Consider the following 26207-nt stretch of genomic DNA (forward strand, 5'->3'; position numbering starts at 1 on the left):
GGACACAGCATGTGCAAAGGCAAGGAGGTACTGAAACCCCTCCCCACCCCCAGACCAAGGGAAATTCAGTGTGGAAAGGCCCAGGCTTGGTAGGGGTTCAAGGGGAAGCTGTAGCTGGGATACTTGACCAAGACTGTTGGTTTGGATTCTCTCTTCTGAGCAACCAATGCTAGCAGGGCAGGGGTTGCCATAATCAGCTCTGTATTTCGGAAGGCTCTTCTGGTGGCACTGTTGACAAGGGGCTGGAAGAGAAACTGGTGGCAGGAAGACGGGTTCAAAGTGAACTGTGCCAAGCTTCATCTGCTCCATGGCGGGGGCTGGCGGGATCTGACTTCCTCACCAAGCCAATGCCATCACTGACAAGCTGACGCCCTCGACATCAGAGCTCGACCTCGGACCCAACACCAGCTATTCTAAAACGTCTGCATTTAGCGTCAGTCCCATTGCTTGTTACAGCCCTTCCTCCAGGGGCGGCTATAATCGCTTCCTGCTCCATCTTAATACAGGTAAGCATGGGAATTACGTTCCTGATAACCACTGTACTTTATACCCCCTCTGAGGCTCAGATCGGATCATTTGGAATTTAAATAATAAAAAAGGAACAAGCTGACATGACAATAAGGTCACACTTTAGCCTATTCTGAGCCAATGCACAATTTGCTCTCAGTGAAACAGCTGAATATAATAGAATTAAATACAATTCCTATTACAAAAGCAGACAGACCAAGGCTGTTCCAGTAAACCAATTCTCCTGCCTAGTTAAACTGCAAAACCTTCAGGAAAGGTTTTGAAAGCAGGACCCATCAGTTCTAATTTTTAAAACTTATCCTTTCAGTCAAGACTAGAAAAAGGCCCATTCCAACTTTTATCTGCACTACAAAGTGCTGTTATCTCAGCCTGATGTCAGGAGCTCTATCTCTCTTTCTGCTGACAAGCAGAGACGAGAAAGATAAGATTGGAAACGAATCTCACTTCTCTGAGTAAATAAATAATCAATACTCATCTAAATGTAAATGAGAAGGCAGCCCCTCTGATAACAGCACTCTTATCAGGGAGCCAATTTTCTCCAGACATTTGGCCTCAACCAAATCACCATCATTCAGCCCCAGCCTAATGGCAAAAAATCGTAACTAAATTGAACCGATCACCAGAGATCAACTAAGTTCGGCCTTGGCCACTTCAGGTTCAAATGTTTGGGAATGCAATTTTGCCCCCATTAACTTTCAATAGCAATGAAGAACAGACTGGTCAAGGGGACAGTCCGTGCAATAAACAAACCCCAGCAAAGGGGCTGGTGGGAGGATGAGGAGGAGTGGGCTTCAGTGTTGAGGGAACACCGTAACCTCAGCAGATCCCAAAGCGGCGCAGGGACGGCCTCTACCGTGGGTGGGGGGAGAGCGGTCTTTCCTCTTAACAAAGGCTTGGCTGAAATCGAGAAGACATTTAATTTGCCTGACAATGATGGTTCAAGTTTATTAAAACAAATGTAAACAAAGAAAAGAGATATTTAAAAAGCTACAGTAGCTAAAAATAACCTGAAGTTCAAATGATCAATTTCCTCCAACTAATTTGTATCAGACTTACATCTGACCCAGCAGCGCTGCGCTGACCTGATTTTACTGAAATAAGACGCCGTCTACAAGACAAATCACTTTAAAACCACTGCACTGGGGTTTCCATTTCTCTGCTGCAAGACTCAATTCACTGCTGATGAGAGTATTGGGGAAATTATGACTATTATTGATAGGGAAGCAAAGCACTTCTGCACAGTAGTCCTCAAGTCGACAGAAAGCCTGCACTGGACCATTAATGAAGGTGTCAGCTGGAATCAGAAATTAAAGACAAAGGCTGGGAAGGGCCTAAGTTTTACAGCCTGTTAAGGACACCAGACGCGGAAGCAGCAGCTTCTATCCCTCCTCTCAAGGCAAACAAAGTCTAAACAAGGACCAAGGACCAGGCTGCTCTGCCTCCAATTAGAAAAAGGAAACGCTACTTTTTTTTTGGACTGGTCCTCAAGTTTGAAGAGCACAGGCTTTTAACATTATGTTCCAAGTCTTTATCAGCCAAAGGAGACCATTCTGGTGTAAAAGAGAATTACTCAAAGTTCACCATCACTGCTGCCACTGAGGATCCAATCCGAGAAGGTGGGCCTGTGGTTACAGCTTGGGTTGTGGAGGCAAAAGGACTTGGGTTAAAATCTCGGCTCTTTTACAAGCCAGTTAGGTGACCTAACCCTTCCTGGAGTAACTGCGAAGATCATCTGTAACACAGTGCCTAGGACATCAGAAACGCTTGTTACATCACTATGCAAATTTAACAAAACCATCAATCTGCCCTTTTTGAAAACAACAATGACTGACAATGAGGTCTTTCCTGGCCCTTAACGAAGTGCTTTACATGCATGCATTAGCTCTCTAAATGATACAAGTCTAGGAGGCAGGCCCTATTACAACCCCCACTTAACAGAGGAGGAAACGAAGGTGAAGTGGTTGCGTTGTGCCCGGGTGAGGGCAGGACAAGGCGTGTGACTCCAGAGCCCGAGCTCTCAACCACACTAATGCTGTCCTCCAGAAAGAGCATTTTACAATCTTCTTAATCTCTGGGCTGGGAAAAGGGAACTGTAAGGTTGGGATGATTTATCAGTTCAGAAAGGAGTGAAGATGTGGGCTGGGAGACCAGAAAGAAGAGAGAAAGGGGGTGGTTGGTCTTGCAGGCGTCAAAGTGAGGGCCCCTCAGCCCTAACAGGAGGAACCCGTCTGACCAGCACTGAAAGTGCACACCAGCTGCTTGCCCTGCCTTCCCGGGAGGGGGCCTTCTACGTTAAATGATTTACACAGTTACCGCCTCAATCCGCAGTTCTGAAAGTGTGATTTCTTTAGGGTTTAACTATACCCATTTCTAGTCCTGTTACAACTTTTTTATTGCGATAGAAAACATTTACTGGAAATATGTTACTGCTATTACCAGGTCATAAAATAAAAAGAAAAATAGTTTATGTATTGCCATCATTTCCAATCATCAATCAGAAAGTGCCAAGGGGAGGAAAGGAAAGGCCGTACAGCCGAGATTTCCTTCTTTGTGTGGGAGAACATGCAGGGGCGTCATCATTCTTTAGAACGGGTTTCTTCCTGAATAGCCAGCCTCGCTGATGGCTCCTGGGAGGTGCAGGAAGGCACACCTTTTGGCACCTCCCCTCCTCCCCGCAGCCGCGCCCGAATCCCTGTCAGAATCAAGAGCTCTTTCATCTCCACTTCCTTGGGGCTTGGCCTTGCCACTGTCAGCGCGCACGGAGCAGGCTGGATGGCAAGCAGTTTTGTCTCTTTGTCATTGTTCTACCCCCCACTCAGGGTAATCTTTGAGGATGGGGGTGGAGAGACTTTTTAAAAAATCCAACTGTGCATTCCCAGAGCATGGCTCTTTGGAGGTGCTCGGTAATTGTTGTTAAATAGAATGACTTCCATGAGGTGGCATTTAAAATCGAACAACCTTGACCCAACAAAGGAATCCGTCCTGAGAAACATTACTCCAAAGCACACAATGATGTATGTTCAAGAGATGTTCACTGCAGTACTGTTTTAATATCAAAAACTGCCCAATATAAATATTCTCCAGTAGTAAACTATTAAATAAATTACAGTATTATGTACACTGGGATGTTTGAACTGGGATTATATGGCTGTTTGAACTGCCCCTGGGTGCAGGGCGGGGTAACAGCACAGGCGAGGGCTCTTGCTTTCTACTTTACAGACTTCCCCCTTGTTAGGATTTTTGACAGGGCATTACTTTTGTCATTAAAAATCTAATTTTAAAAAATGAGGTGGAACAATCTTAGAGGTGACTCCTGCTTGATCGGATTAGGGACTCCGGGGCCTTCTCTCCCGGTCTCTGGCTCCGCACAGATCCCAGGGGCTCATAGGTGGCCGAGGAGACACGTAAGCAGCCCTGGAGCCAGGAGCTGGAAGACACAGACCCCAGGCTGCTCAGGGCTCCCGCAGCCCAGGCAGGCCGTGGCTGGACCAGACACTGCAGAGCTGCTCAAGGAGCGAGGCAGCTGCTGCTGCTCAGAGTTCTGTTCACACAGAGGCCACGACTGAGGACCAAGGGCCTGAGTGCCCACCTGCTGCTGTCACCCCAGACTGGACACCTGTGCCTGCCCCGTCCCCCTCATGGATTCCAGACGGGCTGTGGAAGACAAAGGGTGACTCCATACTCTCTCTCTCTGGCATACTACCGCCCTCTAGGGCAGTCCTGCTGCCTCTGCTCAGGCCTTGAGGACAGAGGTGGTGTGTCAGCGGTCTGTCCCTGCAAACTGAGGGCAGGGAGGTCTGGATTTGATCCCTGCCCTGAACCTAACAACGTGAGTGTGTGTGTGTGGTCTATGGAGTGCCCTGCGACCTCTGCTGTCCCTAACACATTGGGATGGTACAATGGTTACAAGCCAGACTGCTTGGGTTTGAATTCCCAGCTCCACCACTTAATAGCTGTGTGACCCCGGGCAAATTACTTAACCTTTCTGTGCCTTACTTCCCCATCTGTCAAAGAGGGATGATAATAGCACCTACCTCTTGGAGTTGTTCCTAGGATTCACTAAGTCATATTCCTGGGTTGCTGCTTTTGCTCTTCGAGCAGCACTTTTCCAGGTAGAGGAGTGGGTGGTGTTTCTAGTTCCCCAGCAGAGGCTGGAACTAATTCTCAAGGTCCCTGCCCCCGCTCCCNCCCCCCCCCCCCCCCCCCCCCCCGTCTCATTTCCTTCCCTTTCCTACCTCCCACCTATAACACACTAATCCGGAAATATCCTCCAAACCATGCCGCTTCAACCCTCTGTGCCTTCGATCACACGAGTGCCTCTGTCTGGGCTCATCTTCTCTCCACTTCCCTTCTCCAGGGCCAGGCTCTCCTACTCAGTGAGTCAAAACTCTGCGCAGGAGCCACTGCCTCTGAGCAGCCCGAGCTGAAAGGCTCTCCGATGGGCTTGGCCTTTGTACCAGCTGTACGTCTCTGCGCTCCTCGGATGGCCCCAGCACAAGCCGTGTTTAGTGAGTATTTTGTGACTCAACAGAAGCTTGGTCTGCTTGGCTACCACCCTGACTGCCTCTTCGTCCAAAACGGACGTGAAGATCCACCTCCATTGGAGTCCAAATGCCCCCACTCTGACTGGGCTCCCTGGGGGTGGACGGAGGCAGTGTGGGTCCAGCTGAAACAAGCTTACTCATCTGCTGCTTTGGCCACTGACTGGAAACGGAAGGCCGACACCGTCAGGGGCGAGCCCCCCATTTCAATCGGTTCGGTTCCTTCACCCAGACCTGCCTTCTCTCACCACAGAGACACATCTCAACAAGCTCGCTACCAGGGTTCTCTGAGCCACGACGCACAGCCTAAGGGGAAACCGCTCAACCTCAGAGCAAGAAGACACAGGCAAGGGCAACCCAAAACTGCCAGATCGGGAGAGGGCCGGCAGCCACTGGACAACGGCGTCTCCACACCACCTCCAGCAGAGAGCGCTGATGGGGACAGACGCTCCACCGCCAGGAAGCGCGCCCACAGTCCGTCCCCCACTAACCGGCTGTGAGTGCTCTTTCCCTCGGAGGAGGGGGCCTGGCAGTACTTGGGAAAAAGAGCATTTTTTCCTTCTTCGAAGCCAGGTATCACTTGTTAGAAAGGATGGAAGCCTTTAACACTGTCCCTTAGCATCCAATTTTTCAACCCCATCTGTTTCTCCTAACTTGAGTCACTGTGACATTACCAAATTTTACGTACAGTTATCTGTTGCTCTGTAAAGAAATACAGATGGTGTTTGTGGAAATAAACAGTCATTTATTTTAAACAATTGTAAAATAGTTTATGAAAACCAGTGGGGTAATGCATTCAAATAAATGCCAAAACTGGCTGATGGGGAGCCAGGCGCTAAATCACGCTGCCGAGGAATTCGGCTGCGGGGAACAGATAGTAAATCCACAGTGACACAATTTCCCGTGATGGCAAAGGTTTCTGACATCCAGTCCAGCACTCAAAAACCACAGCAGTTCAAACCCATTTTCCCTAACACAGCCTTGACAGCCAGTGAAATTAGTGAGTTTAGTCACAAGCACCTAAGGACAAAAACAAAGGAAACAAACAAAAAGGAGACTTCATTTGTCTGCAGCCTTTTCCAAGTTACAAAGAAACGGCGACTCCAACTGGAGTCAGTGCAGGAGGAGCTCGGGCCAAATGTCTTCGGTCATCAGGCTCTGTCACGATGCCGAGGAAGCTGAAGACTTCCATTCAAATCTGCTTCCGGCAGAGACTGGCTTGGGTAAAGCACAGCCTCTCTGCGCCTCAGTCTCCTCTGCAGAAGGAGGGTAATAGCTGCAATGTCCCTGACAGCCCGCTGGGCAGACTCAGTGAGGCACCCGGAGTGAGTTTCCTAGGAAGCGCTGGGTGCCACTGGCCGTGGTGGAGCGGGTTTGCGCCCTGGGTGAGACTGTGTGGGTCCTCTTTAGGGACTTCCACCAACTCTCTGAGGAAGTGCCACTGACGAGGAAGAAGCTGAACTCCAAGCACTTATTTGCTTCTAATTTTACCTGACAATCAGCTATAAACTTTCCTTCTCAAACAAGTTTTTCCCTTGTAACTGGGTTTCCAATGATGAGACCATGAGGCTGGCTCCCAATGAATGAACTCAGTTGTCCATCAAATATTTAGAGAACCCACCATGTGCCATGCCCCGGGGTGGGCACTCCAGATGCAAAGATGAGTAAGACTGATTCGGCTCTGAAAAGTCAGTGTAGTGTACAAGGCACTCACAAGTTTGGAACACTCACTCAGCCTTCCTCCTCCTCACTGACACTGAGTCAAATCCCAAGCTGCACAAACTCTGCCCACGTAACCAATCTCCCCCGCGTCACATACTATCCAGCCCACAGAGGTGGTTTCCCAGCCCACCTCCTGGCCTTCAGCCATCCATTCTTCACCCTACTGTGGAGGGTGCTCTCTGGATTCAAACTCTGAAGGTTATCATGGCTATGTTCAAAATCATTTCACAACTTTACCACGGCCAGCTCCTCATGCTACCCTTCAGACCATCTGTCCACCTGAACTTGTCCGTCTACGTCCTCTGTAATCCAGCCAAACTGGCCCCCTCACTGTTCAGTGCGTGGACTGCACCTCTCCTGCCTCCACGCCATTGCCTGCCCCCCGAAAACCACGTCCTCCTTTCCGCTTACTCCCTACCACTTACCTGGCCTCTGGCAGCTCTCTGCATTTGCTTTTCTCCTGCTGACCCCGTGACAACATCAGCCCCATCATATTCCCAGACTGACCTACTTCGTCTCCTTGCCACAGGGAAAGTTGCACAACTTAACATTCCTGTCACCTGCAGGCTCTGTTCCAAGGGAAGGAAATTTCTGAATTTCGGGCCAACCAAATACAAGGCTCCCTTTGTTTCAATCTGGTCTTGGCCTCCATGACTCCTATAGGAACTACCCTTGGCCCTGGCCCGGCCCAGCTCAGGCCCGAGCGCTGCACCCAGGCCTGGCGCCCTGCTAGGTTCTCAGTGGACCTCTCTACAAATCACGCCTCCTCCATGATGCCACCCACCAGCCTCGATTCCCTTGGACATAAATTATACATCTAATTTATCTGCATTCACCTATATCTGCTTGATAAGAATGAGGGGGAGAGTAACAGGGGAGACCTGACTAGAGAACAAGTAGTTTGGAAAATTCCACTTGCCACGACTCTCAGTGACTCAAATCCAAGAGGGCAGCCGAGTGCGAGGCAGGAGCCTTAGCCATCCCTGCAGCAAGGGAACTTGGTAAATGTCTGATGATGACTAACCGAATTAATTGGGTGGATGTGGTGTCTCAGTTTTCAGCTCCTCTTACAGTGGCTTTCTGTACCAAGTTTGATTTTAGCATTTAAAGATATTTTTAGTTTTCATTTTAGTTCTAATGCTAGAGGAAAAAAGCTAGCTGTGTTAGATTTAATGAGAAAAACCTGGATGCTGGCCTCTGGTGGGCATTTTTAAAAAGTTTTTTCCCCAGAGGTAATTTTTACAATAGGATTTTAGCTCACTGTTGCCTTTTGGCCTGACCCTGTCAGGACCCGGCTCTCTGCACTGCTGTCCCTTGGATGCTGACCACCATACTCTTCCCTGGTCTTTGCTGCCAAGAACTACGGTTCTTCCGCAGTCCTCACGGTCTTTGGGTGTTGACTGCTCACCTATCTGCCCTGCTCCAGGCTTGGGGTGGTCAGATCCTTCAGAGACTGGCTCCACCCACCACCTCGGCTCCTCTCTGCCTAGCCAGCTTCCTTCTAGCCACAACAGTACCAACCAGGGCTGTTCTGAGTCAGGACAGAAGCCTCAGTGAGTGCCTTTCTTATTGCCAGTACCTGTGTGGCCCCATTATAGACATTTGGGCTCTCGCCTCAATACCTTCCGCCAGACTGGTTAAACCTAATGGCGGGGTTCAAATCCCAGCTCTAGCTAACTTGAAGCACTGCTTTCTTAGCTCCAAATTGGGGATGAGAATTTTTAACTCATGAGGTTCTTTATAGATGACATGAGATAATAACACAGGTAGAGCACTCAGTCTCCCACACAAGTACTCAATAAATAGCAATTATTTCTCACTATACTAGTATACTTTTGCACATTGCACCATGTTCAACTCTGAATCTATGTACAAGAAGCTAAATTAAATACCTTGTTTTATGTTAGGCCATTGTGGCTTATAATCTAAGATGCTGAAATATGCTTCTCCCTGTGCTAAAGCTAGCACGCAAAGCGAAAAGGTGAAGCACCGGAGAAAGTGGTGGCAGAGGAGCCACGGCCGCCCTCCTGGCCGGAGTTTTCCTTCCTACGAGATCTATTATCTGGGAGCTGGGCCGCCCTGCTGGCTCTCCATTTGCCTTGCTAATAACAGTAAATCCAGCCGCTTCCACAGCAGCTCCTCTCTCCTTCAGCTGACTCCGAGGCCAATCGCCATTTCCGCTCTGCTAATGTCAGATGTTCACTGGGAAGTCCTGCTGAAGAGAACATTTACGACGAAAGTTTCTCCAGCTTTTCACCCTTCTGCGCAGCCAGCCCCGGACGCAGAGCGCTCCAGAGGGACGCGGGGTCATTCCTACCTGGGAACACCTATGTTCTCACCGATGCTGTGCCTCGCTGACCAGGGCCCTCAGACGTCTGGAAAGGCTCGCTGTGCAGCCGGGCACACAGATGCACACGTTCTGGGCCGCACCTAATGGGGGCTAAATCTGAGCTGGGTGCCTTAGCAGCTGGAGTCTCTGCTGAACCATGACTCAAAGCCATCACACTCACAAAAAAGTGCTGCATCACAAAATTGTGAGTACGACTGGGTCTCACAATATTGAAATTGAAGGGAGGGAACAGAATTAACGTTCACTGAGTCATTAAATAACAGCTAAGTGCTTGGTGTTTGAAACAGATTTCTATTTAATTTTTACACCAATGCTATAAAGAAGATACTATTATTATTCTCACTTGTAGATGAGGAAACGAAGTTCAAATAGACTAAGAAACTCACCGAAGAGCTAAAAAGAGCAATAGCAGCAGGAGTGGAACCAGGAAGATACTTCTGGAACCCAGGTATTAAGTTCTAAAGTTAAGGCTACTAACCAGCAGCCTGTGATCTCGCTGTGACCTTATTTTAGAATGACCTGACCAGTTAGTGGTAGTGACAGCTTTAAGCTATGCATGAGAACCACCCCTAAAAAAGCCCTCCAAGGGTTACAGAAGAGGAGAGGACAGTGCTTCAGGCTTCTGGGAGGCACTGGGGCGGCCCCGAATCTCTTCAGGAGGGAAGAGCATGGTGCTGTCGGCCGGGCTCAGGCTCACGGGCAATGGCAGCAGTGGGGCAGCTGCCACCGCCAGACCCTTAGGACCTATGTTCCTGGCACAGAAGAGGGGGCTCGCCACAGGGCTTTCACTGAAGTGCGTTTTGGCCTTTGGGACAGCTACACTCTAGCTCAAAAGGCTTTTCTATGACCGCCGTTCTACCTCCCCACGGAAGTTAGATGACACACTTAATCAGATCAGCAGATTCAGTAAACTAATTTTTGTCCCAGTTAAAAGAAGTTGTCAGAATGTACATGGGACAGCTGTTTGGGACTCCAACATTATGAAAAAGCAGCCGTTTTCATTTATATTTGAGAGATTAGCCATCCTTACAACGGGGCGAAACACTCCGCTAACAGCCTGTGCTTTTTAACCTGTGGAAAATACAGGTCACAGAGGAAGTGTTGACAAAATCACAATGTAAAGGTTATACTCACATAACACTTTGGCCTTAAAAGGTTTGAAATGTTTATAATGGAAAGCAACTATTTCATAACAATGTTCTCACAGAAAACTGACATCTGACACAATAAAACAGACTGTGGTTTCTAGGAGAAAGGAAATTTTCAAGTAGGGAGTCCATGTGAAAGTAAGGGAAAAAGAAATATTTTTAAGCTCTAGAATTTGAACGTAAGCTGTCTTCTTTTTATAAATTTTGAAAAGTAGTTTTACTTTTATCAAAGTAACTTGTATATATAGTTTTAAAAGTAAATAATACTGTAAGTCCTATAATGAAAACCAGTTAATTCCTTGACCATCCCTGAGTCCCTTCTTACTGGAAATTAGTTTAAACTTTTTGGCTATTTCTTCTGGTACTCATTTTTGTGTTTTTATTAGCATTCCTATTTGGGTGTTCTACAAATTATTGTAAGTACCAGACAGCATCTCTTAACGTCGTCCACCATGGAAGACGAGGATTTAGCTCTCTCCCCTCTCTCGCCCGCACCCCCACTTTCAGAAACGAGTCCGCTTTGATTTCTTTTCCGTAATACAGAGTGTGCGGCTGTGTCCTCCTGCTGGGCACCCATACTCGGTCATCAGTGGTTCAACTGTCTGTTTTTGGTGTACCCCTCTGGCTCTCCAAGGATCATTAAAGATTCACCTCATTAAGGGAACCTGGGAGGCAACTAATCTCAACTGATGTGCAGTGTTTGATTTTCAAGACATTTACATTTTCATTTGATAATTTAATTCTCAGAGGAAGTTTGATCTCCAATCACCCAAGTACAGGGAATCTCCTCCTGACTAGGAAGTGGGCGAGTGTGTGCCTGGGCTGGCAGAGAGCAAAGGGGTTGCGGGCTGGCTTTCCCTGCTTGTCGTCCTCAGTTCATCCCACAAACTGTGTCAAGCCACCAACTCTGGGCCAGCAGCTAGGGTGTTTGGCAAACAAAAAGAAACCCATTCTTCTCCACAAAGTGCTCTCATCTTACTCAAATGAAAGCTCCACTCCTGCCCCAAACCCTCTCCCAAAGGAAAGGGAGGGGTCTTGCCCTCCTCCTTGGTAAGGTCCTCACCGATGACAGCCAGTGAGATCAATGTACCAGGAGCTTACTGGGGCAGGCCCATGGCACCTCTGAGGGAAGGGACAGTGTGCTCTCTAGCAGCTTCTGAGCCTGGGATGTGGCCCGCACCTCCTAATTCCCACTGCCGACACAGATCAAGTCACTGCCTGCTCATGAACTCGCCCAGCCACTGCTGCGCTGCCCACTTGTCCCTGCGTCAGGGAGAAGAGTTGACCGTCAGTGCGGAGAGGCTGAAGTGCAAAGACGAAGGGAATGCCCATCTCGGGCAAGAGGGAGTGGCTTCGGGAGGGGGACTCCAAAAACTGGGGACTCACAGAAGTCCTTTTTATCAGGAAATGAAGAGACTAAACACTGCAAGGGCGAATACCTATCAAGTGTATCTTGTCGGTATGTTTACTTTTTTACCGGCCATCTCCCCCGCCATAGTTAAGCTCCCTTGGAAGAGCCCTGTTACCCTCCTTCGCTGCCGGGAGCGTAGTGGAGGCTTCATAAATAAATATTTACTGAGCGATGAGTTGGTTCTGGGCACACTGTGCTTGAGTGGGCTGCACGGCCCTCAGGGTTTTTTACACTTAAATCATACTTTGTTTCAACTTTACCTTAATTCACGTTGTTCTATTAAATATAGTGTGAAACTTTTTTTAAAAAAGGTGAGCGGGGGTTTTGTTAGGATTGGCTATTTCTACGAGCATGCGGTGGCAACATGGAGGAAGACTGGGGAGTTCCAAGAGACCACCTCGTACCCTGGTAGCGCTCGGCTCTAATCACATCCCACAGACTGTCTGAAAAACAGGTTCGATGGCGCGGCAGGACCTGTGCACCTCGCTGTCTGTCCCCCATCAGTAGCGAGGTAACGAGAAACATGCCGTTGAGTCCTTTTTCCAGACCTGCCTCACAGGGCCGTGCCAATGTCTTTCCCTGATTTTAAGTCACCTTTGTCTCCGGACATTATTGTCACTGTACAACGGGAAAAGAAATACCCACACTGATGAGCTATTCTTCTTCTTTTGTCTCCTTAATGTATTTAAAGCTGTTGCAGAAAGCACTGGTATCTGTAACTTACTCAAAAAGAAAAAAATCTGCTATGGGAAGTTGGTATTGCAATTGTTAGAACTGCCTTTTAAACTGTCCATGAGGGAAGACCAGCTCCAGTATGGGGTCTCTGAAGCCGTGTGACAGGAGTTAGGTGTCTCAGATCCCAGGGACGGTCTCACAAAAGTCTTCTGCAGTAGGGTAACTTCTGAAGTGATGGCTGTTCATCGGAAGTAGCTACACTCAGCCTTGGTAGAGGAAGGGTGTTCCTTGTAGCTATGAATGGGACAAACATGGGAGAGGCCTGCCTGGAGGAGGAGGGCCTTCTGCTTCCTCTGGGGAAATCGAGACTCTGCATGGAGGGACCTGAGGGGCGGACGCAGCCCTCTAAACCCTTCCGTAGCTTCCATAATCGTTCTCTCAAAAATGTTGGCGTTTGATGACATTTCCTTTTAAATGTTTTCTGAGAAGAAGCAATAGACTCTGTGAGCTATTCAACTGTTAATACTGCGGCTTTTAAAAATCACTGGTAAACATGTTCGTTAAAGGCAATTGTGGTTTGTGTACTTCACCTCTAGAATCTTTGGCACTATGCATTTGCTGATATAAGCTGTGTATGAGTCCTGTGATCGTTAACCCACACCTACATACATGGAATGGGTTTCCTTGTTAGTCAAGTCATTAGAGTCGACTCTCTGGACCCAGTTTTCTTCTTGTTCAAAGCCAAGGGTGCTTCCAGCAGACCCACGCCCAAACACGATCTGAAGGCTGGTTCTATCATAGGGTGTGAGCTTTCTACAGACTTAATTCACTGGAAAAGAAAGGGTGCAGGCAAAGGCCAAGTCCTGTGGGTAGAGAAGAAGTAAATCAAACCCTAAAAAGCTGGCTTTCATGGTGCGCCTGCCGTGGTAGTGGCAACGGGAATACAGGCAGCTGACATCCACTGAGCGCTTGTTATTGGTGAAATGTTTTACGTGCTGTTAGTCAAAACCACCACCCTACAAGGTAGGTATTATTGCCCAGACTGACAGAAAAGATAACTCAGGGTAGAAAGGTTTGATGACTTGCCTAACTTCACAGCTTGTGTGAACGGTACAGCTGGGGTGGGGACCCAGGCCGGTTTGGTTCAGAGCCTGTGCCCTTTCCAGTGAATCGTATTGCCACATCCAAGTGAAGCAGGTGCACCTGGTGCTTCTAGGGAGAGAAGTATACCTGCCTCCGCCGCACTGCGGCTCCCGTGACCTCGGCCAGTGGGAGGAGGTCCAGTACAGTGACTGCGAGTGGAAGCTTTGGGGTTACACATCTGGGTTCAGGTCCCAGCTTCCCGCCTCACTAGCTGTGTGAGCTTGGACAAGTTCTGTATCCTCTCTGAGCTTTAGTTTTCTCATTTATAAAAAAACACAATCAATTCAAATAGCTGTTTGATGGAGCACATGTTTCGGGATTAAGTGTTCGGCGGATTGCCTGGCAGATTTGAATATTCAGTAAGTGGTAACAATAATTTTTCTATTCATAACTATATACTGCTTAAAATCACAGGTCAGTGGGAGAAACTGTGATCTCAAGATGTCACTGAACATATGGAGTAATTAAAAAAAAAATCCTAACTAAAGAAGTAAAAAACAGTGTTTTCTATGCCTCCATGACATACATTTGTCAATTCAGAAATTTATATTAATAAGCAGAATCTAAATTATGTATTTTTAATTTTGAGTTCTTTCTTATTTCACTATGAACATTTTTAAATCACAGAAAAGTTGAAAGAATGACACACTGAAAATCCGTGTGCCCAGCACCCAGATCTACCATGAACATTTATGGTATTTACCTCATCACATCAGCCTTTTAAAAAAAATGCATTCCCAAGCAAGACATCAGCATGCTCACCCCGAACACTTTAGGGTGCACAGCGTTAATGGGTGCTCAGCATTTGTTTGGGTTCTCCTTCCATTTTGCAGTAAAACTTACAAACAGCGATATGCCCGAATCTCACAAGGACCACGTGCTAGTTCTGACAAATGCTTACACCTGTGCGGCACTAGCTCCTGTCAAAATAAATTCTAGTACCACTTTTACTCTAGAAACTTCCCTCACACGCTGTACATTTTAAATACGAGTTAAAAACCAACGGGCTCCAGGACCCAGGGGTCTAGGCTCAAATCTCATCTACATCACTCATCAGTGATGCACTGAGCACAACACAGGCAACCTCAGTTTTCTCAGCCATAACAAAGGGACAATGCCCACCTCAAAGGGCTTTGTAAAGGTTAAACACAAAATTACCTGGAGTGCAGTACACGTTTAGTACCAAAGGGTACTTTCTACTTCCCTCCCCAACACCCCCCTCAAAGGGAGGACGTTACCTTCAAAAAGAAAATGGTAAGAACAAAAACAACAAAACAGTTAAATAGAGATGAGGGGAAAGGCACCTCCCTGCATAGGCAGTCCTCCCCCAATTTATCCACTCTGACTTCAGCTAATTAAACATCTGTCTCAACGGTCTTCTCGGCAAATTAGTCATCCCCACTTTGTGACACTGATTGTTGGTTGCAGCCTTTTCCCCACTTGCTACCATTCCCAGAAACTTCTAGGAGTTTACTCACCGGGCACATGGCGAGGAATGATGCAGGGTCCCCATTAACCCCCTACGGTTGCCCTTGGTGCCAGTGCCGTTCATAATGCTGCCAGACATGTCCTCAGATGTGCCTCCCCAAAATAAACCTGTTAGGGGGTGACGATTTTTTGTCTACCTTCCCGATTTCCAGATTATGGGCATTTTCTAAGTGTATCAGCCTTAGAAAGATAAACTATTTACCAGAAGATCTGTTCTTAAAACTAGTTTTGATGACGAGGCAGGCAGGTAACGACATAAGGTCTCAAACGAGCTGAACCAGAGTCTGCGGAATCGCCGGCTGGCGCTCTCTGAACAAAGCTTCGGACGAACGAAGGGGCAGCAGGCGAGCAACTGAAATGGCCGCCTTCTTCTGCACACGAAGGGTGTGTCTGTGTGTGTGTGCAGGGGCACACCTGCTCAAGCAGGAAAAGGGGAGACGAGGTGGAGGGGCTGTATGCTAAACTCGAGGGCATGTCTTAAAAGTCGTTTTCTAAAGGAGCCTTCCTCTCAACCCCTATTCCCACTAAAATAACTGACTGACTTAAACTACCTTTCTGAAAGATAAATGGCTAAAAAACCATTTAATAATGCTTAATTGTTACACTAAAACCCCACAAATGCCAACTGAAACTAGATATTAACCGTTACCCACCAGTTGGACAAAAATTAAAGCCCGACAACATCCATGGTGGTGGGGGTGGGGAAAGCGGCATCTCGTGTAATCTCCGAGTGTGCAAGAACGGGTTTGAACTTTTTGAAGGGCAATTTCTTTTATTCGACATTTTAAAGAAGCAAACCTCCGATAAGCAATCCCATGGCTAAATTAACTAGGAAGATAAAAATGCAGTGGCCACTCTGATATAAAATGCTTATGACACTGAGTACAAGAATGCAAACCCACGTATCTTGTAGGGAATCGTTAAAAAAACTTTTTACGCAGATCCTCTTCGTGGGTTCGTTTAACCTTTGCTGAGTGTTTGTTCTCCATCTGAAAGGCACTTGCCAGATGCCGGGCATATTGTGGTTTTTAGAAAACAAAAAACTGTATGTAATCTGCATGTGAACTTAACACCAACCCCCCCCCAAACAACAACAAAAAATCCCAAAGAATTCACACGAAAGAAAGAGGAAAAAAGAGGAAAGCCCTTTACTTTTTTACTTCACGTACCTCTGAAATGTTTGACTTTTCCCTTACAATTATTTTTGTTGCTCTCCTTTCAATGGCTCCCCTCTGCCTCAGAATAAAGTTCAAATTCAAAGGCTGACAAACACGATCTGGAGCCGCTGTTCCCCACTCTCCCACCTCCCGCTCTGCTGCGTTCTTACACTGAGCTGCGCGCAGTTTCCAGAAGGCACCACGCTCCCCAACTGTGCTCCGTCGGCCCGAGGGCGCTTTCCCACTCTCGGTACCGGCCAGTTTCTTCCTGTCAGGTCTCAGCCCAGTTTCTACTTCTGTCAGGTCTCAGCCGGGTAATTCGCTCGGGAGTGTCCTTGAGACTCCCCAGGACTGGACGAGGCTCCCTCCCACAATGGGCACCTGGGCCCTGTACTGCCTTCCACAAACCACGTGCATGGTATTTCAACTGCCTATTTGCTTGTCTTCCCAAATAAACAGTAAGTGTCTTGAGGGTAAAAACCACTGCTTGGCTTCCACAAAACCCCTAACGCCTATACAGAGCTTCCTGCATGAGGAGCCCCAGTAAACGGACGTGGCCCTCCTGTTTTCGAGTGCACTACCAGGCCGGCCCGATCAGATCCGGCCCCTGCACAGCTCCTGCATCTTATCCTCTGCTATTTTCCCGCTCCGGTAATTTGAAATGTCTATGTTTTGTGACTACATCTCAAAACATCTCTGTCTGGAATGTTCTTCTCAGTCGCCCATCTGGCAAAGTTCTAAATCATCTTCCAAAAGCTGTCAAAGAAATCGCTTACTCCAGAGCATCTTTTCCCAGCCCCCGCCTCACCCAGTGGTTGTAAGTGCTCCCTGTCCGAGCTGCTGTAGTGGCTTAACCATTTCTGCTCACGAATTTACCAGATTTCACTGCCTCGTCTCCTGCATCCATCTTCAAGTACAGGGGCTGGCACAGAGCAGGCAGCACTGCATGTGAACCTCGCAGGGCCTGCGCTGTATGGAGCCCTGGAGCGCACACGACCCTTTCCTACACTGGCCTTGCTTTATCTGCCCTCAACCTCTCCCACGGTACAGCTGTGAAAAGTAAGGCCCAGAGAGGTAAGTACATGGTCACCCATTCAGTTACCATAGTTTCTTACTCTAGGGTACGATTTTTTTTCATTTTTAACATTTCTAAAATCAGGATACAGCTTACAATCAATACCTACATTTGATGTAGTAGTGTTTCTTCCCCCGCCCCCCAAAGCTAGTACTAAATTCGTGGTGCTGTGCAACTACCCCTAGTGGGCCCGGGGCCAGGCCCTCTGACCCACAGTGCGCGCCTCCTGTACCAACGCACAGCCTCTCAGGGGAGTGTCTTCCCCCTTCCTCTCATTCTGCTTTTTCTTAATCCAATCCATCCGGGCGACCACCCCAGATCCAGTGAATGAATATATTCATTCACGATGAAAAAAGAATTTCTGAAAGATTAGTGACCGGCAAGAAGAGTAAATGCTGGTCAAACATCGTTTTGGCGAAGGGCACATTCAAGTTTTTCTGATGTGGCGGTGACAAGAGCTCATAACACCCTTCTGAAATAACTAGGTCTCTCAAGTGGTTCCACAAGGTTTTTGCTTGACATAAACTCTCTAAACTTCCAGGCTTCTGGATAAAATAGTTGACTGTGATGCCACCTCTAATGCGCCCTGCTCTACACTCAAGAAGGCCCACCAGGAGCCACAGAGCACTCCAGAGCAGGAGGTTCAGGGGAGATGAAACGGGGGGCAGGAGGCAGGGAGGAGCAGTCACTTGCAGCTTCTTGCCCGGGGCACTTCTGAGTGACGCATTTAAACACCTTAGCCGTCCTAATTTCCTGCTTCTGTTTCCCACCGGGTCGCTGGACACTGAGTACCAGGTCTCTACTTCTTACCCCAGCCCTCACCCACGCGTGGCATCAGCACGATTACTCTTTCTTGAGGAGGACTTTCTGCGGAAATTACTGTTTGGGGTTTGGTTTTTTTGGCGAAGAACATATTAACAGTCCTGTTTACCTTCTTTCCATCCTTTCTTCTTATTTAAAGGGTACCTGCTACAGCATAAGGAAACCACACGTCTGTGTCTCTGGCTCGCAAACTATTTCCACAGAAGAAATACTACTGAGTTTTCTGTCCATGCAATGACACACGGAGTGGGACTCTGTCCAACCCTACAGACAGCAGGTTCTTTACCTCACTTTAGCCTCTGACGAGCATTTCAGGTTAGAAGAGTGTTAAAAATCCTCATCCATTAAAATATATGGGCTTCTCTTTTACACAGGGCAGCTCAGGACAGGTGTATGTTGCTTTAAGAAAGCTAGACATACAACATTAAAACTGACACCGATACAGATAAACTGTGCAATTACAAAAGAAGTCCTGGCTTTATATCCAGATTCACCACAGGGTTCCTTTAAATGCTGCACTTCCCCAGTGCATTTAGATCTTAGAATCAATGAACATTTCTGTTTACAGAATTTTAAATTTGTTCTCCCATTAGGGTTCTAATAATCAACATGGTACAATAAAAAGAATACGGGCTTTGAGGTCAAACAAAGCCTGGGCTCCAATTTAGAATCTGCCATTTACTTTCTGTGGAAATGTGGGCAACTTGAATGGCTCCCACAGTCGAGGAAAGGGGGGGCTCTGAGAGGTATGTGTATGATTGCACACACGGTTACCATAGTTTCTTAGTTCTAAAATGCCATCATTTCCCACTTGATAATGTTTCTGAAGTCCCACCTGTAAGAGGCATGGTTAAATGAGGTAGCTTTAACTACACAAAGGCACTAAATAATCCGTGTTTAGCCCACCGGAATAGATCTCAGGGAAGACACAGAAATCCCCTTTAAAATTTTCTTGACAGATAACAAATTGATGTGTATGCAACTTTTCGGGTCTATCTGGTATGAAATCAGGCCCTTGCTGGAGGTGTTATGAGGAGCGAGACAAAGACTGACCCCGCGGCTGCCCATCCGTTAGAGTAGGCCCCACTAGGTCACGGGCTCCGAACCCCGACCCCGGGCTTCCTGGGTCTCAGCCTGGTCTGTGTTCTCTCTCCCACTGCAACCATCACACTCTGAACTTCTTTCTGAATCTCTTCTTCTTTATGTTTACATTCTCTGTACATCCCTCTCTTTGGGCCTCAGTGTATTCCACAGTGGTTACAAGGTTAGATTTTATTCTAAATCCCAATGGAAATCACTGAAGGGTTTGGAGTAGATATATTTTCTGGAGTAGACATATTTATATTTAAAATATAAGTATATATTTAAATAGATTGCTCTGGCTGCTGTGTAGACAGGAGACTGGAGAGGGCCAAGAGCAGAGGCAGGAAAACCAGCTAGGGTTCTAGTTTAACAGGCCAGGCAAAGTCACGTGGCTTCACACTCATCCAATAGGGATGGAAAAGACTGAATGGACTCAGGATGTATTCGGGAGGTAAAACTGGTAGGATTTGCTAAGGGATTAGATGTGGGGAGTTAGCACGGGGAAGAATTCAAGGGTCAAGTTTACTACATTGTTTTGTAAGTTGGGGGAAGAGAGTTAAGTAAATTGACTGCAAAGAAATGTGCTTTTTATATTAAAATATAGTAAGCGTTAACAGCCACTGCCCCTCCCCAACTCTTCCTGGCTTAACAATGAGGGTTGGAGTTTAAATGTCAATCTCTCAGGGAGGAGTCCCCTGAGCACCCTGTACTGTACTATGCGCTCCTCTGCACCTTAGTATTCTCTCTCTCCCAGCCCCTTATAATTGCTTTCCTTCTAGAATGTGAGGCCTCCCCAGCAAGGGCCCTGTGGATCTGACTCACCACTGTCCCCTGTGCCCAGCACAGGCCTGGCACAGGTGAGCACAGTGAGTGGGTGTACAACATAGCCACAAATATACTGTAGACCAAGGTGCGCATTTTACGTGGATTCTGAGGAGAAAACCTGAGGATCTAGTGATGTCCTCATTAACTGTCTGTTCCTCCGATGAGAATTCTGTACCTGGTGGTAGGTGTGCACAGCCCCACGCTGCTCCTAGCAGTTACTTCGGGGAACAATGTCTGAGAAGCCCAAGATGAGGCTATCCTATCGGTGACATTCTAGTGAAAACACAGCAAATCTGCCAGCAACAAGGTGGTCTACAACTCTAAACAGAGATGTTAGGAGGGAGTCTCCTTGACAAAGCTATTATTTGTTTCAAATTCTAGGTGAAATTGTGTAAGAGAAAAGTAGAAATGAGTATCACAGGTCTTATTAACCACACTGGAAGAACTTTTCAAAAGGATCTTCAGACTGATACAAATTTGCTTTTCACATCAAAAGGCAAGAATGGACAGGGTAAGAAAAGTAAATAAGCTCCTGGTTCAACTTTCCAGCAGATGATAAAGAAAAACACCTCCACTTCATAACAACAATAAACACTGAAATAGAGCCGTGCAGGAAACTATTCTGCTTAGAAAACCCACCCTGAAGCGTCCTGTCCTTTGTGGACCACGAGAGAACTGTATCATTTCTCTGTGTCAACGTTAGAATGGAAATTGGATCTGCTTCAGTTTCTCAAATGTCTCGGGCGTACCCAACACCAGGCTTCAGCAGGCTGGTGAGGGCTGGGGGGACACAGTGTTTCTGAACAACAAGAGAACACTAAGAAGCTCAGAAGGTCACTGACGGTGTAGGTGAACTTGACAAGGGGAGCGTGTGAGGAACTGAGGTCTCTACCCACTAAATAAAAGGCCAGTCTGTTTCACCCGCTCATTCAAGGGACCCGACAGGCTACTCTTCATTATGTCAAACACACACCCACCCAACTATTAAAATTAGTAAAGAGGTTTCAGCTAATTTTTCTAAAACCGGATTCCCCCTTTACACTTTTCTTAAATGGTGGGGACTTTCTGCAAATGCAGGTAGATCCCCAATGTCAAGTAGGTCAGGAATAAAATGAAATGCCAAGGAGAAACTTTAAAAGAGACATTTAAAAATGGGCTTTAAAAAATAAGCCTTAGCAGAGAAGTGACTGGAACATAGTGTGAAAAGCCTACTCTAGTTCAGCCCATGAATATTAATAGGAACCCCCTGCAGTGCTCATAAATAGTTATGACTTGATGAAATAATTACAAATAGTGCAAGTCGAAATTCTGGATCAGCTACAAGTGTCTATAATGATATTCTACCCCCCAAAAGCAAAAATATGTTAAAACCCTAAGGGTTCCATTGACAAAGCTACTTACCTGAACAAAGAAGAATTCTTTTGCCTAAATATCTCTCACCTTCTGATTTTTTACAAATGAAAACTGGGGAGAGAGTGCCAGAGGGAAGGGCAATATTTACACATTAGGACAGTCACGAGGACTACGTTTTGATTTAATAATGTAGTTCTCAATTTATTATTACAACATTATTAAACAGAGAGTTGTCAGTCTGGAAGAAAGATGAGAGACGTTAAGGTTGGTGGGCGGGCAGCGGCAGCTCACTGCCAGCCTATCACAGGCTGTCTGAAATCTGTTCTGGTAGAAGTGACCTCTAGTGAACACACACACTTGGCACACGTTGTTAACCTCAAGTGGAATCTCGCCCCTGTCACCGAAGTTAGAGAGAGCAGCGAAGGGGCCAGTGTTCTGAACTCCACCAGGTGAAAGCTGTCCGAAGGGAGGGTGGCATGCTCCACCTCCGTCTCCGACACAGGGATGCCGGGGACCTTCTCGCAAAGTGGCAGAGACTTGGAAAGTGCTGGGTGAGTGTCTCTAACCTGACATCTCCTGCCACCAAGTTCCTGACCACGTTCATGTGTCACAACAGGTGAGCAGTAAGTAGTTCATAGCCGACTGTGAGCAGTAAGAGACTTTCTTCTTCTTCTTTTTTTGGTAAATGTATTGTACCCGTGTTTGACTTTATGACAAATGGATTTCCCTCTTTTCGTTAATCGCCCTCCACAACAGGTCCACTCCACCATACAAAGTTAAAAAATACAAAGCACACCCGCCTTTACCAAGCTAACACTAAATAAACACCTTTGCCAAACTGGAGACCCTTCCATTTCATGAGACCAGGCTTGATAAAGCAACAGAAAGGACTTATTTTAAAAAGCATTTTGGAGGAAGAAAATGGACAGTAATTTATGCAAATACATCAATCTCAATCAACTTCTCTAGTATGAAAGGAATAAATAATGCAGATAACTGTTTTGCAGATAACGAGTCCAAACTCTTTGCCAAGGGTATGCCCAAGACTCCGATGGAAATAGCAGGGCATATACTCGAAGGTGAACATAAATAAATGTGTGTACGAGAAACGTGGTTGCTGGGGATGGACACAGACAAATAGGTATCCGACTGCATGGAGGGGGCTGGGGACAGAGGAAACGACACTGGTTTAGTGGTATCCCAGGAAGTTCACGGAGTTTTCATGGTCTAAAAAATCTATGACAGCACAATTTTTATTAAGTAGGTTTAAAAAGTTAGTTCTGTCTCCTCATGGACAATTGAGAATAATGCTATCATGGAATATAATAAATCTGTCACAAAATACAGTATTAAGTAAAACAAAAAATTAGGAACAAAGGAAGAGAAAAAATAAGGACCATAAGGACAGATGAATGCTTATTAAACATCTTTAAATATCTGAAGCTGTTTAAATACTTTTAGATTGGCACCTAGAACTCCAAAATAGCTACTTTCCCCTGGGAAGGAGAGGGTATGCCTCTTCAATCATCCCCTAAATGCAAAGAGGTTTGACCCCCATGCAATGGATAAAAGTCACCCAAAAAATGAACAAAAGAGGTGTTTGGAAAAACCAGAATACCATTCATCCCAGCTAACGACTTGTTCATTATGAGTGATGATGGATAAAGACTTCTCATGCTGAGATGAAATCAAGATTTATATGCATTGTTTCCTCTCCCAACTTGTGGGAAGATCATCATCATTTAATTCTATCTCTGCGGCCAGTGATGGGCATCCAGAGAGCTGGTTATCAAACGGCGCAGTCAGCTGGCAAAAGCCGAAACGTGCAGTTGGCACATCTGGACGGAGCCGCCACAGCCGAGGGTGAACAATGACTCCTGGCAAGCATCCAAATTGCTTGCAGACGCTAGCAGGTCTCATCTACAACCGCCCCTACCAGCATCTCTCTCTCTCTCTCTTTTTTATGAGAATCAGATTTTCATTGCTCCATTCAATTGCTCTCCTCTGCCATTTTTTACAGCTCTTATCGTTCCCCTGGAATATGGCCTTGAGACAGCTCATCCGTGTCCTTCACTGTGTTATCTCTTCTAACTTTTATTAAAACTTCAGCTTTCATCTGAAGATAGCTAATTAAATCTGGAACAGATTATATGCCTCCCCTTAAAAAGAACACAAAGCCATTCTCCTCAACGCGAACAATGCCTTTTTTTCCTTTCCAAAAGATGAACCAAAGGGGTTTAAGAAGTCTCATTTATTTACAAAGCTAAGGTACCTGACATGTCACATACAGGTTGATTTATATTAAAGTTGTTGTGGTATGACAAATCTAGGGGCTATTTCTCAAAATAATTATTTTTCAATATTGGTTATATATTTTCTCATATCCTTTAAATATAACAGCTAATCCTATAAACTAACTTTCTGTATAACGTTGGGTAATTAGAAATTAGAGATTAATAGGTATTTCTGTGAATCAAGTGATTTATCCTTAAAAATTTTTTTTACAGTTGCCTTCAACTGGTAACAATGAAATCTTTTCCATTTTATTTCATACCCCAAACACTAGCAATTATGTTTCCCTCATGGGGGATTAAGAAAAGAAAACCCCAAAACAAATCAAAAACCCCCTCCTGACGCAGACAACAGTATGGTGATTATCAGAGGAAAAGGGGGTGAGTGAGGGAAGAAGAGGGTTAAGGGGCACAAATGGTGATGGAAGGAGACCTGACTTGGGCAGTGAATACACAGTACAATAAACAGCCAATGGACTATAGAACTGTACACTTGAAACCCATATTATTTTATTAACCAGTGTCACCCCAACAAATTCAATAAAATTTTTTTTAAAGTTTCCACCATTGAAAATTATGTAAAAACATGAAATTAAAAGCAGTACTTCAAATTTGGGGTTGATTCAGTTTTCAAGACAGCTTTATACCAACTAAGAGTTAGCCCAAGTAGCCTGGCTTAATCTATCACAAATTATTAATGACAAAGCTTCCATAACTGATGTGAACACACTCTCATCACATAGGCCACTGGCCCTGCTCCTTCCTTAGGCCCACGGCAGCCTACACATCACTTTGTTTTGCCGTAGACCTGCTAACCAGACTTTCTGGCAGTGGCGTCTGAAACATCTACGAGCTAGGCATCACGCGGTGTGCATGCATGCACATGTGCAGACACACACACGCACACGCCAAGCACTTTTAACCAAGGGTTAAGCTGCTATGGCCACGATATCATTTAACTCTCCTACCTGAAATTTTCTGGGATCCTTTTCTTCGCTTTACCGCCTTGAGCAAGATTTCTTTCATGGTGACCTTTGCGTTGTCCACCTGAATAAGGGAGAATCCATGAGCAGCGTTTCTGAAGGAAAAGACAAATATTAAATTATTACCAACATTCAACCAGAAGGATGTTATTGCAGTCTTCACTATGTTTAAGAAAGTTTTAATCAGCGTACCTCCCAGTGCCAATTATTTAAAGATAGGTTAAATAAACCTTCTTCTAATAAGGGAGAAAGGAAGGCATTCCAGTGTGAACAGTTCCAAGTGAAAGAGAGGTCAGTTATGGAGGTTTTTCTAATTGATCTCAAATTGAATCTAGTTGGTCTGTGTGGGTTGGTGTAGCAAGGACTGACAAACGACAAACTGGGCTCGTGTCAGCAGATGTCACTGCAGGCAGACACTACTGTCACAGTAAAGCTCATGGAGTCCCTGAGGGAGAATGTCACATTGTATGAGTTTGTGTGTATGAGGAGGGGGTGCGTGACGGCCCAAAGCCATATACAACAAGGAAAAGAAAGGGCTCTTCCGAACTAGCCAGTAAAAGAAACACCCTGTATTTATATTTTTAAAATACATAATCTATGTACACTTCAGTAGGAATGTTTCTATTTACTTTTTCTTAAAAGGTCACACAAAATATTAGCTGAAGCAGAAATAATTATAAGGCAAAACGCTAACACAACCTGTAAGCTTCTAGCCGACCAAACGTGGGGGAGACTGGTACGGAACAAGCGCCTGAAACACAGAAGCCGGTCCCCAGTGAGCGTCACTTCACTAAGACCGGTAATTGCAATAGCGAGTGTCACAAACACTACTCACTATGCTCGGGCACTGGAACAAAACGGGCCAGATCCAAGCAGCTCATGTAACAAATGGGACCCAAGTTTCCAACCACGGAACATGGGAATTGCCACAAGGAGTTTGGTTGCATTCCCATTTCCCCACCAGAATCTCAAAGGGGAACATGGCCAAAAAACATGGCAGAACTTCACACTGACAAGAAACCTGAAAGAAAAGCCAAGCCCTAGCTAAGTCTCGGAAAAGCTTCCCGCTGGTAGGACAGGCTGGGAAGGGGCCTTGAAACTAGCTTGGACCCAGCCAGGTGGCTGGCTTGCTGCAGGGGCTGGGGGCTTATCTCCAAACCAAGGACCCAATTTGCTTCCCTAATACAAAGACATCTCCACACCCCTCCTCTCCACACGGCTTGCTGTTTAATCCCTGACATTCCATTTGTTAAAAAGCAAAAGCCGACACTGGTCTCGCCAGCACGATCATCCATTTTAACTTGGTCAAGTTCTTGCTATCGAACAGCAGGCCTGAGAACTGTCAAGCTAATTCTACTGAACACTCTGTTACTGAATCGTGCCTGAGCCCTGGCCATTCTTTACCTCAGAAGCTGGACCCCATCCCAGAACAATCTTTAAAAGTTTATTTTACTGATCAAAGCAAAATAAGAAATAGCTCTTTTTAAAAAACTGTATTTAGGGAGCAATGCAGTAAGTGATACTTTGGCAAGGGCACTGAAACGTAACGTGCCTTGTGCATTTATAAACTTGGGGGTATTTGCTCTGGCGCGGGGCCAGTGTGTGTTGGGAA

The 26207-nt window shown here is 46.2% G+C and overlaps 1 protein-coding gene across 8 annotated transcripts in view; it reads right to left on the minus strand.

Annotated features, from left to right (window-relative positions):
* The window catches only part of MAPKAP1 (MAPK associated protein 1), a 211292-nt gene that overhangs the window by 61248 nt on the left and 123837 nt on the right, over window positions 1-26207 (minus strand). For all 8 annotated transcript variants that reach the window (XM_037036875.1, XM_037036876.1, XM_037036877.1 and 5 more), the window contains one exon: window positions 24581-24690. In XM_037036875.1, the coding sequence (XP_036892770.1) occupies window positions 24581-24690 (110 nt within the window). The remainder of the gene's footprint in view (window positions 1-24580; window positions 24691-26207) is intronic.

This window comes from Sturnira hondurensis, unplaced genomic scaffold (assembly GCF_014824575.4).
Source record: "Sturnira hondurensis isolate 20B ecotype Veracruz unplaced genomic scaffold, ASM1482457v3 Scaffold0022908, whole genome shotgun sequence".
NCBI classification, from domain to species: Eukaryota; Metazoa; Chordata; class Mammalia; order Chiroptera; family Phyllostomidae; genus Sturnira; species Sturnira hondurensis.